This window comes from Saccopteryx bilineata, chromosome 1, assembly GCF_036850765.1.
Source record: "Saccopteryx bilineata isolate mSacBil1 chromosome 1, mSacBil1_pri_phased_curated, whole genome shotgun sequence".
NCBI classification, from domain to species: Eukaryota; Metazoa; Chordata; class Mammalia; order Chiroptera; family Emballonuridae; genus Saccopteryx; species Saccopteryx bilineata.
The window spans coordinates 342,034,629-342,048,665 of NC_089490.1; the positions used below are offsets into that span (position 1 = coordinate 342,034,629).

Below are 14,037 nucleotides of genomic sequence, written 5' to 3' on the forward strand. Positions count from 1 at the left end.
AAAAAAAAAAAAAATTTGAATTACCACTCTGTGATCTTGGGCGAGTTATTTAACCTCTCTGTGCTTCAGTTCCCTCATCTGTACAGTGAGGATGATAAATGGTATCTACCTCAGAGGTTTGTTGTGGTTAAGTGAGATGATATATATAGAAGGTTTTATAGCAAAGTATGACACAGAAGGACTAAATTAAAGTTGCTGTTGTTGCTATTGTGCTATAATTATTATGTTTTTAGCAAGTGGTTACTTCTGACCTCTGGTCTTTTTATTTATCATTTAGGTTATTAAGGTCCTTTAAAAACCTAAATAGTAAAAGAGCTTTCTTAATAAGCTGGCCCTCAGAATAAACAGACTGTTCTCCCCGGAATGTGCTGTTTGTTAAGTCTGCTCATTTGTGTCTGAGACTCTAATATACCCAAGCTGGATTTCTCAGTCTTTTGTGCAAAAGTCAAATATACTGGGTAATAAAATTTAATTGATAAATAAAGTAAAAAACATGTCTGAATTATAAATGAGCTCTGACCACAGTTTGCTTAAGTGATGCTACTGGATGGCCTTTTAGGACAGTAAACCAACTATTTCCAACTACTTACAGTATATGCAGTTTTTTTCAAATCCTCAGTGTTATTTGGTCCTCGTAGAAACCTGAGTATTAGGTAATTTTATTATACCTGCTTTATAGATGAAAGCTCAGAGCGGATATGTGACTTGACCGTGGTCATAAAACCAGTACATTTTGTCCTGTGACCCTTGAACTTAGACCTCAGAGATCAAATGCTAAGTTCTTTCCTTTGCAGCATCAGCCTTCCTCATGAGTTCCTGTAAGGAGAAAACTGACTATACTCATGGCAGCTCCATCACCACTGTTTTTCCAACAGCTCCATGTTGGAGCCCCCGGCCAGAACACCACTCTCCCCTTACAATTGCAAGATGAATAGAATCCCCTACTGCCTGAAAACAACACTTTGGTTGAGTAGAGAAATGGGCCAACTCCCTTCGTCAGTTCTGTCTTCTCTCTGCAGCCTGTTTGCACTTCCCCTGTGAACCTGAGCCATGTGATGAGTTAGACTCTTCTTCCCTTCTATGCCGTGCTTCATGGAGGGTTAGCAGTCTCCGCCGATTTTGTACAGCCCCATAACTAGAGTTCTGATTCAGGAGAATCCACCCAGTAGCAGAACTGTCATTAGATTCAGAATCAGACAAGCCTGTCCTCAGATTCCTCTCTGGAAGGGTTGAGCTCTATGATCTGGCATAAATCCTTCAGCTCTCTGAGCCTCACATTCCTCACTTGCTTCAGTTATCGAGAAAACTGAATCTGATGAGATATGTAAAGTACTTCCTATAGTGCAAGCAGAGAGTAGGTAACCTACAGTAGTTGGTTCCATTCCCTCTTTCTGGGTGGTCTCTGGAGTGCTTTGACCTTGGCCCTGGGAGCCCTGTGGGGGTTGCTTGTCTATGAGCTACAGCTATAGCATTCACCCACCACGTGGGGATAAGCTGTGCAAAGCACCCATGTTTAATTTTGAACCGTCATTGAAATGCTTGCCTGGAAAGATTTCAAAACAAATGCTTGTCTGAACAGTGAGGTTTGAAAGTTTATATCAATCATAAGAATTTTGGGAAGATGATAAAAATATAATGAAACTTAAATGCGAAATAAATTCTCATTTAAATTAAGAAATCTATTTTAGTACCACAGTCACACATATAAAACTGCATTATGAAGTAGTAAACAATAATAGCTTGTCCCACAATGATATTCTGAATACCTCTGCTGTGCTGGGCACTGTTCTAGGAAGTAGAGACACAGGAGTGCACAAAGCAATCAACCTCGATGATTGCAGTTATTACAGACATAGCAGGCACGGGGCGCTGTGTGAACACTTGGTAAGTATTTATTATTCAGTCCCCTTTAAAACCAAGAGGTAGGAGTTTGTATCCACCTTCTCCAGGTAAGGGAATCAAGATGCAGAGAGATAAACAGTCAGTCGCCAGGTAGAGTCCAGAACTCAGGTCTACCATTTGCTAGACTTACTGCTCTTCACCACACCAAATGGCTTCTCCACAGGAAATCTGTGTCCTTGTACCAGAGTGCATGAAGCCCATCCACTCAACTACAAGGTACAGCACGTTGCTTAAAGAAGCCTCACCTGTGCTGGTCAGATGCTTACCTATGTTCTCTTCCCCTCGTGTCGCAGTGGATTGCATGGACCCCACGTGTTCTGGCCGCGGTGTCTGCGTGAGAGGCGAATGCCACTGCTCTGTGGGATGGGGAGGCACCAACTGTGAGACGCCCAGGGCCACATGCTTGGACCAGTGTTCAGGCCACGGAACCTTCCTCCCAGACACCGGGATTTGCAGCTGTGACCCAAGCTGGACTGGACACGACTGCTCTGTCGGTAAGAGTGGGGAGAAGGGCATAGCATGGACAGAGGGAGATGTTTGCACTGTAATGCATTCACCATTCAGTCCTGACTGGTGCCCTGACCCTGATTCAGACACATGCCCGCCTGCCCCTTGTCACTGAATGTTCTTCCTCTTTTCCTGAACTTTAGAGGTCTTCAACCTCTACTCTTAGATGGGCAGAGGACTGAAAGATCATACCTTCACCCATTCCTTTCATAGTGGTGGCCTTGAGAGTCCAAACATTGCCCTTAACTATGTTAATTATAATAATAGAAGTTTGTCTGAACAAGCAATGGTACAGTGGTGCAATATATAGAGCATTGGCCCAGGACACTGAGGACCCAGGTTTGAAACCCCGAAGGTGCTGGCTTGAGCGCAGGTTCACCAGCTTGAGCATGTGGTTACTGGTTTACACATGAGAGTATAGACCCGACCCTATGGTCACTGGCTTGAGCCCAAAGGTCGCTGGCTTAAGCAAGGGGTCACTGGCTTGGCTGGGGCCTCCCAATCAAGGCACATATGAGAAAGCAATCAGTGAATAACTAAGGTGCCTCAACAAAGAATTGATGCTCTCATCTCTCTTCCTTTCTGTCTGTTTGTCCCTGTCTCTCTCTTTCTCAAATAATAATAATAATAATAATAATAATAATAGATGTTTCACTAAAATTTCATCTCTCACATTACAAAGTCATCCCTGGAGGCAAGGCCACAGGGAGCAGTGTGCCCACACGAGATCTGCCAGGAGAGAGCTTTGGTTTCACTCACTCCTTCATTTGATGATGAAGTCCAAACTCAGGGGGTCTGGCCCCCACTTGCCTGTCTCGTGAGCTCCTCCACGAGACTCTGAGTTCCACGAGGATAGCAAACATGTCTGATTCGCCTCTCCATTCTCAGCACTCAGGCCTGGCCCACAGCAGCTGCTCAGTAAACACTGATGAATGAATGAATGAATGAATGAATGAATGAGCAAACGAATGAATAAACACATGATTGAATGTGCTCACGATTGTAGTATTTGGTTCATCACAAAGTTTATACATACAAAGTTCAAAGGATAATTATAGGGGCACCCTCTGTTTGTAAGCACTTTGTGATTTATAGACCTTGTCAAGGTGAGGATCAAATGAGAACACAGGTGAATCACCTAGCACAGTACTGGTATATAGTAGGTATGTTCAGTTCTAATTTATCATTTAAAGTGTGCACTACTTAAATACACACACACACAAAATAAGCCTATATGCATAGCATTATCATCCCCCTCTACCAATTAATACGCTTTACTCAGTGCGTACTTACTGAGCACCTACTGTGACCTAGATACTCTCCTGATCGGAAGGGATAAAGAGGTAGGAAGGGTTCTGCCTTTGTGAGCTTACAAGCCAGGAAGAGGGGAGAGGAGACAACAAACAAATGAAGAGAAGTCAACAGATAAAGAAGCTTAAGCCCAGAAATTTTTAAGTAATCTTCCCCAGTGTCACACAGCTAAAAAGTGATGGCATTTCTGGCTCTTTTTTTTTTTTTTTTTTTTTTTACTCTAAATCACTTTCCCTAACACACCACATTGATTAAACAAAGTGAAGCTCAAGTTAGCTCATTATGGTGTGTATTAACAATTCCAGTTGTGGTCAGGGAATAGGCTTGAGGCCTTTGGCAAAAATGAGATCTATGTGACATCTGTACCTTTGGAATACTTTGACTTACCTTTCCACGCCAGCTGGAAAATTGATGCTCAATACAGTCTAAATTGATCTTTTCTCCTTGTTTGCAAGGCCTGTGTAAAGACATGATTGAAAACGTAGATGCCCAGGGTCTTAGCAATAATTATTTTTATATAGCTTTGTTTATGGCAATATGATAAATGATTCCCTTAAACCAACACTAGGTGGTATTGTTCATTATGTGGCCACAAAGCTAATTTATGATAGGTATATAACTGTCCATACATTGTTAATCCCTGATGAGACTCCATACATTCTCCCGTGGAGGCAGGTATGATTTTGGGTGAAGTCACTAAGCACCCTTTAGTTGGCCCTGTGAAAGGAGACACAGAGCCATTGGCAAGGACTTTGAATGGAATAGTGAGAGCTCATCTTTCTTAACTCTGTGCACACCACTCCCCATAACCGGTATCAAACAGGTGTATGGCTTCAAGTGCGAAGGCAAAGGAGCTCCATGTATTTAGAAGGGTCCCTGAGTCCCACACATCTAGGTTCAAACACTGGCTCAGTTACTTCCCAGTTATAACTTTGGGCAAGTTACTTCACCTCTATAAGCTGTAAAATGGAGATAATAATAATACTTGCCTTCTGGAGTTATCTTTTGGAGAATTATTATTTGAAGAATTATTTAAGATGTTAACAAAGCACTTAGCATGCTGCATAGCCCATGGTACAGGCTCAGTAAATGTTAGCTATTGTTATGAGTATAATTAAAATACCCATTGGTGAGAGCCCTTGATATTAACAAAGACATTTGATAGAGGCAAGATGAGATATGACCTTTCAGAAATGTCGATTATAGTTTTTAAATCTTTACCGTAACTGACTAAAACAGTGTCCTGGTTACCACAAGGCCAGGGATTTAAAAGATGGCTTCAGAATTACCGTCTCCCTTAAAATAGTAAAACAATTTGAGCTGTTGAGCACCTCACAGCCTATAACAATATTTTGGGTGCATACACACACATACACACACGTACACACTCTACAGCAACAGCTCCTGTTGGGGCAGCATGACAGGAGTGACATTATCCCCGTTCACATTGAGGCTCAGGGAGTTGCAGCAGCTTCACAAGTAAGGCTGGTCCTGGTGCACGACATGGCCTGGCGTGCCGGGAGCCCAAGTCCAGCCTGGGGCCTCAGCCAAGCCTGTGTCCCAGCACTCCGTGCTGCCTCCCACAGGCCACCGCTTCCCACAGCGGTCACCCCTCCCGAGGCCAGTCTGAAGCCAGCCCAAAGGTTAGCAGAAGTACTTGGATGGTAGCATTCTTCCCGCATCCACTACTGTGTAGTCAGCACCTGCCTGGGCTCATTTGTAGTTCTGCCATGTGCTGTGTGACCTTGGCAAGGTACTTGACGGTTCTTAGCTTCAGTTTTCTTATCTGAAAAACAGAGTTAATTGTAGTGCCTACGTCAGAGGGTTATGTGATAATTATATAATGCATGTCCACAGGTCGAACAGTGCCTGCCCAGAGTGAGCACCATGTCTTTCTCCTATCTCTCTCCCAAGGGCACACCTTACCGAGAGGAACTGAAACTCATTATTGAATGTCAGGGACGATAGTCAAGGGACTCTTCATGTTCAGGGAGTTAGGATATTGGAACAGGCCCTGGATTTGGTTTCAAAGACCTACTCCCCACTGTTTGAATGGCTTCAGCAAGTTGCTTCAGCTCCCTGATCCTCATTTTCCTCCTAGGTAGACCTGCCTGTGGGACTTTGGAGAGAGTCCAGTGAGGAAATATCGATGAAGGGGTTAGCACAGTGTCTGCACAACTCGGACACGAGCAAGCGCTATCTCTAGCCATGTTCTCTGTGTTCCCCGCTGTGGCACGGCAGGGCTGGTGCACGGCCTTCGCATCAGGAGCTGCAGGCCAGCAGACGTGTCCAACGGAATTCTTGCACCATCAGCACTGATGGTGGGGTGTGGGATTGGCAACAATGGGCCCCCACTGTCTGGCTGTCCTCCTAGGAAGGAAGCCTGGCTCTTCCCTGGGACGAGTGTCTTGCTGTTTGGCATGGAGGACAGGATTTAATGAAAGCCGCTTAAATCAACATGCCCTGTACTCCACAACCAGCCTGTAGAGAAATGTGAGCAGACAAGTTCCCTAGCACATTGGTTAAGTTTGTGGAAACAGTAAAGTCAGATTTTATACAAGTATTTACTCAGACCCCTGGGTTCCCAGGAACTTGCCTTCCAATCTCATCTCAGAAATCCGTCCTTCAATCAAGCTTCATTAATGTGGCCCTCCTTCCTGACAAACCACACAAGATAGCTATTTGAACAGAGTCTGGTGTCCTGGAAGCGCACAGGCTATATGGCCCATCCCCTTGCCCCAGCACCCCTCTATCCTCAACTCTGGGCCCAGTGGGACTGCACTTTCTCAGTCTTCTGATGGTGATGGTGGTGGTGGTGGTGATGGTGGAGGTGATGCTACCACTGTTGTTTCACAGATGGGAAGGAGTTGGAGGAAAGAAATGTCTTAAAAGTCATTCAGCAGGCCCTGGCCGGTTGGCTCAGTAGTAAAGCGTTGGCCTGGTGTGTGGAAGTCCCAGGTTCGATTCCTGCCAGGGCACACAGGAGAAGTGCCCATCTGCTTTTCCACCCCTCCCCCTCTCCTTTCTCTCTATCCCTCTCTTCCCCTCCTGTAACCAAGGCTCCATTGGAGCAGTGTTGGCCCGGGCACTGAGGATGGCTCCATGGCTTCCACCTCAGGCGCTTGAACCAGAGCCATGCCCCAGATGGGCAGAGCGTCGCCCCCAGTGGGTTTCCCGGGTGGATCCCAGTCAGGCATATGCAGGAGTCTGTCTCTCTGCCTCCCCACTTCTCACTTTAAGAAAATACAAAAAAGAAAAGAAAAGAAAAAGGCCATTCAGCAAATCATTGGCAAAGTTTGAATTAAATCCAGGCCCACTCTTTCCAAGTCTTCACTTTGCCTCAAGCCCCCTTCCTATCCAAAGAGGTTTTCTTATCAGTAACCTTGTCTTTCTTCCTAATAAGCCACAGGATAGAACATTAACTAAAGAGCCATCTGTTTCTTAGTGCTTACCATATATCAGGTACTAAACTAACTTCTTTACAACCATCATCTTAGTCAAGGTTCACAAGAACCCTGTGAAGGAAGTATTACTAGTTCCATTTCCCAGCTGATGAAAGTGAAGCTCAGAAAAGTTAAATTTCTTACCCACATCCGAGGACCCTCCTCAGCTCTGTGGTAAACTGAGCAATGTGTTGTGATTGTGTCTGCCTCTTACTAAACTCTGAACTCCATGAGGTCAGATGGGGTGTGTTGATATCACTAGCAGGGGGACTTACACTTTATTAGGATCTCAGTGATCACTAAGTGAATGACTTACCCAGTGAAGGTCAAAGAGGAGGGAGAGACGACAGCCTAGGGCTCTACCCAAAAAGATCCCAGCACTCTGCCAGATAGACAGTCTTCTCTCTTCTTTCAGGACTCCCCACCACCCAACATTTGGTTTGGCAGGGTTAAAACCAAATCCCTGGGGCTCCTTTTCCATCCCTTTCTCCTAACCCAACTCATGTTAACATCGTGCGTGCATACTGCCAGCCAGTCAGAACCGCTCCTGGATAAGAGCTGGCCTCACTGCACCTCCCTCAAGTCATCTTCCCCTGGAGCAGCCCTGCTGGGCTGGATGCCTCATCAGCTTTTGTGAACCATGAGCATGTGTAGCAGCGTTGCTGAGCAGAATGACATCCTCCATCCCTTCTCCAAGAGCTCCCTTTGGCTTTTCATCTTCTAGGTTTGGAGCTACTTCAGAAAAGGGAAGGAATTTGACCTCTTTAAGATGGACCTTCAAATTGGAACAGCCTACCTTTTTGTCAGATGCTAATGACTTCTGAAGGTTTCAGGTTCTGTGGCATTGCCCAGGGTACCATTTCCAATATGTCAGACCCACCGTTCGCCCTCCATGGGCTCTCCCTTGGGTCTTCCTTCTCCTCCACCCCAGCCCAGTGGCCTCTGTCCTCAGCCTCACAAATTCATACCTCATTTCCACTGCTCTGTGAGCTCTCTGCAATCTTATGTTCCATAAATGACTTTTATTTGAGAGGCCGCTCTCACTACATTTTATTCCTCTTGGCTCATAGAAACAGTACCTGGTAGAGATTCTGCCTGTAAAATGCTCATGCTGATGGGTTATGATTCTTGCCGTTTCATTGCAGCTGAGTTTCATGGGATAACAGGTGGAGGTTTTTAGAGATTCAGGGGTACAGGGTTGCAGGTAGCACATACAGTCAATAAGAATCCATGGGATTTGGATTTGGACCAAGTCATATATTTTCTTTTCAAGATGCAGGTTATTCAGAGAATACGGGTAATAATACTTGCCTTGCATTGTTTTTCCCATTAGTTTTATATTTATGAATAAAATGCCTGGCATGGTGGCTGGCATTCAGTAAGCACTCAATAAAGTATTAGTATATATTTTTAGAATGCATAGAATGCATGATTAAGTCTAAATTAGCAAAAACAGTCCTTAGACTCTAACAAATTGTAAGTTTGAAGGCAGTTTATATGGTGAAGGTTTGGAGCCAGACCTGTATTTGAGTCTGTTGACTTTGAACAACTTGCTTTCTCTCTCAGCAGCTTTGTCTCTTTGTAGTTTCTGAGACTCTACCTCCAGCACTGGTTACCAAGTCTAGATGAAGAGTCACTCATGTGCTGGCACACTTATGCCCAAACAACAGCATGCGACCCACAGAGCATTGGCATCGACCTCCTCTCATGCTAATGAGCTTCCTGAGCTCCAGTCAAGGGCAGAACACATCACAGCCCCCGCAGAGAGAGCACCCAGCCCAGCTCCATGCCGCACGCCTGCACCCATGCACTCACCCCTGGCAGGCACATTGCCTACTTCATTTACTCATCAACTTTCCTGGCTTCCCTGGGCGTAGGCACTGTTCTAGGCACAGAATCAGAGAGCACAGTCCATGAAGGGAGCGACACCTGGTATAAGACATGATAAGAACTCTGGTGTGTGTCCAGTGGGGTTTGCGAGCACAAAGCCATGAGCAGTGAGCTTGGCTGAGAGAGGACGGAGACAGGAGCCTGGGAAAGTCTTCCCCAGGGAGGAGACTTGGAAGGGGACTGAAGGGGACTCCCTGGTGACAAAGGAGGGGAAGAGTCCAGGCAGAGGGAACAGTGTGCAGAAGCATGGAGCAATGCGAGAATGTCACCTATTGGTAATGCCCACGTGATTGGCAGGAGAGTAGGAGCCACGGGAGTGGGTGTAGGAAGTTAGGTCAGAAAGGTAGCAGGGTCCAAATCTTGGAGTCCTGAATGCCTTGCTGGAAATTTTGAATTAAAATAAAAATGTTTCAATACATGTTGTAGATTTCCCTTTCAGCCTCCGTGCCAGGCCCTTTCTTTAGCTCTCTCAGCTCAACCTGGCCTGGGTTCTACCTTCACTTCAGGGGGGCACCTTCTAGAATTCAAGCTCACATGCTCATAGCTTTCATCTCTTCTCCCCTACCAAAAGAAGAGCAACTCACAAAGCATAGTTAATAACAAATGACTAAATGTACAGGGAGCAGAACAGCTCGTATCAAATTAAGTCACAATTGACCGCAAAATAAGCTTGATGCCTTCAAAAATTGAGCTGAAAGTAGCAACAGGGTTAAAAAAAATTAAAGCTCCAAACATAGCAGTTGCATTAGTACTAAATTTTGAAAATGGTAATTCAATTTTATTTACGAGGCAAAATATAATTACATTTAAATTCGAGGGAACAGAATTTAATTCTTATTAATGACAGAAAGACTGAGTGAGATGCTTTAATGCCAGAGAAATTGTCTTACGTTCATGGATGGGAGAGAAAATTAGATTCAGCGTTGAGCATTTTCCCCTGTTACAAGTCTCATTTGTGTAGCCGGAATTGTTCCTGCTCTGAGCAGCCGTTGCTTCGCAGCCCAGAAAGCACAGCCCCGACTTCCAATTAAACATCAAAAGGAAATGATCAGACTGGGACTCTTTTTGTATAGGTATGTATGGTAAGGGAGGGGAAACTCAAGGTTAGAATTTCACCTGAGGAATAATATCCACTGAGACATGACATTTCCTCTACCCCTTCCCAACGGCAAGTGCTGGTCTAAAAGTCAAAGTTCAGAATAATAAATATCTGTGAGATCTGACACAGAGGCAGAGAAAGACGTGGAGGTGTCGGAAGGGGGCCGAGACGAGCTCACCCATTGTCTGGGAAGTAGTGTGGAGGTTTAAACACAATGAGATGGTCAGTTCCTAACATTTAATCAAAGACAGAAATTGGGCCCAGACAGGCGTACTGCTCGATACTGCCAGTGTTAAAGGTCGATAAGCCAGGAGCTGGCAGCTTTGTAATGTAGCAGCCTGTCCTCTGACAGCCCTGGAACATATCCCACCGGAACTCGAGCTCTTCCGTATGCAAATATAAGCCCTTCTGAAACTAGGCTTCCGTGTCAGGTTTCTGTTTGGATGCCCGAGCTGGTATCTTACACAGAATCTCTGGTTGTCTTCCTGAATCAACCTGCTGGTCTGATGACGTGTAATTTAAAAATAATAACTGTTCCTTGAATGAAAATTTTACAGAGCTCCTTCATGTATGTGCTCCCTGATTGATTCAAACAACACATCCATAAACAGGTGGTAGTATTCCCAGGAAACCGGGGTTCGAAGAGCTCAGGTGACTCACCCAAAGACACTCTAGGTAAACAAGGATTTCAAACCCAGCCTGCTCTGGCTTCGGAGCCCATGCTTATCCCCTGCAGAACTCTGCCATGAGCTCTTACCAAGGTTTATGCAGATGCTGTTGAGTCAGGTATGAGATTTATCAAGTCCCACTTCATTCAGTACCACTTCCAGGGACCGTGTGAATTGGATCATGACAAACAGTATGCTGGGCACTACCACCAGGGTTCAAGAAAAAGAGCAGTTGCTTTCTGGGCTGATCAGGGTGGCTTCTGGGGGGAAGTGGGATGTAAGGAGGGTCCTGGAGGTTGGATTTGAGTTGGCAGAAACAGGAGGAGGAGGCAAGCACCTGGCAGCAGCCCACGTGGAAGTCAAAGATCTGCACAAAGATTGGACCGATCATGGCATTTTCTAGGAAAGACTAGTAGTCTGGAGTGGCTCAGGGTATTTGTCGCAATAGTGAGAGGGGAAGAGGAGAGAGAGGTTGGCAGGTGTCAGTTCATAAAGGGTCCTGAAGGAGTTTAGGTTTTATCTGTGAGTGGGAGCCACTGAAAAAATTTAAGCGGAGATGCAACACAGTCAGATTTGGTTTTAGAAAGCTTACTCTAACATTAGTATGCAGTTTGAGGTACCTTGGGGACATCTGGGTGGAGGTGTCCAGGAGAGAGAGATAAGCACATGACTGGGTGGAGGGTGGCCCTTCGCAGGGAGATCAGGGTTGGAAGTCTTCAGGAGGAGCTGTGAACATCAGCTGTCTTTTCAGCTCACCCATTTGAGTCCTTTCAGTAGGGTTTGAGGAGTGGTCCCGCCCTGGCTAAAAGTACACATCCTAGTCACATTCTTTGGTTTCTCTGCTCACCAGCCTTTTCCTAGCTTGTTACCCTTCAACAAAGTCAGACCCTGTTTGAAGGTCTCCTCCAAACTAGGTTTGAACACCGCTAATCAAGAAGCCCAATACCCTCCAATTAAGATGAATAGCAGTGGCCTACTACCTCTTGTGATAGGTGCTTCAAAAAGCTTGAAATTCTAGTCCCGGGGGAAAGGTGTGGAGACGGCCACACAGCGACATTCTGGAATTCACTTTCCTGCTTGGTTTAAAAGCTTCCCAAGCTCCTTGAGAGAGGTGAAAGGCCGTGTGGTTTCCAAGGCTCATTAGCTGGCTGCCGTCTCGATCTGTGGGACGGAGCCATGGCTGGGAGCAGCTCTGACTCTCGTGTGCCAGGGATGGAAGTTGCAAAGCATGGGAGAGTGGCTGGGGTTTGGCCTCAAGGTCAAAAGGAGACTAATTACTGTGAGGAAGTCAGAGGCTCCTTTCCCCTTCTGGCTTCTTCCTGAAACCTGCACTGACAGTAAAAAGCCATCTGCCCAATTTAGTGAGAGAGGAAAGGAGGGAGAGTAGGTGCTATATATTCCAACCAATTTGTTCAAAACATGGGGCTATCTGGCCTGTGGAAGGGAAAGTTAACTCCTAATTAGTTTACTGTATGTCAGGAGTGGGGGCCAATTTTGTGCTCATGTATGCATTGGTAGACTTGAGTTGCTTGAGGATAGGAATAATTTGATATAATTTCTGACTCCCCATTCTAGGAGTATCTGACACATAGTAGGTGTGGAATACAGGGATGGGCAAAAGTAGGTTTGCAGTTGTTCATGTGGCAAAAGACATGCAGGGTATAATTATTACAATAGCTTTATCAACTGTTTCGTGTACGCACAACTGTAAACCTACTTTTGCCCACCCCGTATTTTTTATTTTTCTTTTTTGTGAGAGAGACAGGAAAGGATAAAGAAAGAGAAAGAAAAGACAAAGAAAGAGAGAGAGGGAGGGTGAGAGTGTAAGAAGCATCAACTCATAGTTGCTTCGCTTTTGTTGTGCACTGATTGCGTCTCCTACGTGCCTTGACCAGAGATCAGAAGGAATCAAGCCGAGCCAGTGTCCCCTTTTGGGCTCAAGCCAGTGATCTCGGTCTTTTCACTCCAGTGACCTTTCAGCTCAAGCTGGCAACCTTTGGGACAATCCTCCACTCAAGCCAGCAACCCTTTGCTCAAGCTGATGAGCCTGTGCTTAAGTTGGCGACCTCAGGGTTCCGAAACAGCAATCTCAGTGTTCTGTGTCAAAGCTTTATCCACTGTGCTACCACTGGTCAGGTCACCTATATGTTTTTAAATCAGTTTTAAGACTCTGGTAGGTAGGTCTTATTATTGCCATTTTATAAATGACAGAAATAAGAGTCAGAGGTGTGCCGTATTTGTTTCCCATAGAAGGAAAGGAACAGAGCAGGCTCTGTTCAGTTTGCTTAAATCCAAGCCTCTGTTCTGTGCAAGATCATAAAACCGTTTCCTGTTCTTCATAGGAAGACTCATTTCCTGTGTGAGACTCACTGTAGAATGCCGAGTTTAATCTGACGATAGCAGGACTTTTGAGGCAACACTAATAACCCTGATAAAGAAAAGTCCGCATAAAGTGCTTTGGGAACGCAGGAAGTAAAACCCCTTCCAGCTGGGGCACCGGAAAGAGGCTTCAAGGAGCAGGTGGCATTGGAGTCAGAACTCAAACACATGTAGAATCGAACATGTAAAGATGGGGGTAAAGGAGAACCCAGACCATGGAAACAGATGTGCAGAGGCACAGAGGAAGAACCAAAGGGTGCAGTGAGGCTCTCCCCACTCTTAACCAGTTGTCTGTCTGAGCCTTCACATAACTGTTTCCTAAGGCAGCTGTCAAGTTCTGGCTCAGGTACTGACATGCGTGTCACTGTGCATTCCTCTCGCAGGGCCCTAGTCTTCCTGTTTATAGAATGTGAGAGATTCTCTGAGGTGCCATCTCATGCTCTGACCACAAAACTGCTCCTGTGAGTTCTCCTCCCATTTTTGTCTCTTACCACTAAACCTGCCTAAAGGACACACCCTGGCCAGAACCAGGCCCCTTCCTGCCCAGTGTCAGCTCTCCTGGCTTCCCCTCTTTCTTCTTCATTTTCCCCTGTTCCCATGGCCCTTCACCTCCAGCTCTTCTCCTTCATCACTCACAGCTCTCGTGTCTGTGTGTCTTTCTTCCTTGCCAAACCCAGGATCATCCCAACCACTCACCACCTCTGATCTTAGGGCTGGACTTCTGAGTGCCAAAAGCCGAGTCGTATCATGCACGTGATCTTTAGCGTCTCCTGGGCACTTCCAGGTGCAGTTCTTGTACTTTGTAAGTTATTGCTCTTATTACCAAGGGGTTCTTTCA

The 14,037-nt window shown here is 45.6% G+C and overlaps 1 protein-coding gene across 2 annotated transcripts in view; it reads left to right on the forward strand.

Moving 5' to 3' along the window:
* The window catches only part of TENM4 (teneurin transmembrane protein 4), an 813,415-nt gene that overhangs the window by 652,911 nt on the left and 146,467 nt on the right, over positions 1-14,037 (forward strand). For both annotated transcript variants that reach the window (XM_066249328.1, XM_066249320.1), the window contains one exon: positions 2,196-2,396. In XM_066249328.1, coding sequence (XP_066105425.1) covers positions 2,196-2,396 — 201 coding nt within the window. The remainder of the gene's footprint in view (positions 1-2,195; positions 2,397-14,037) is intronic.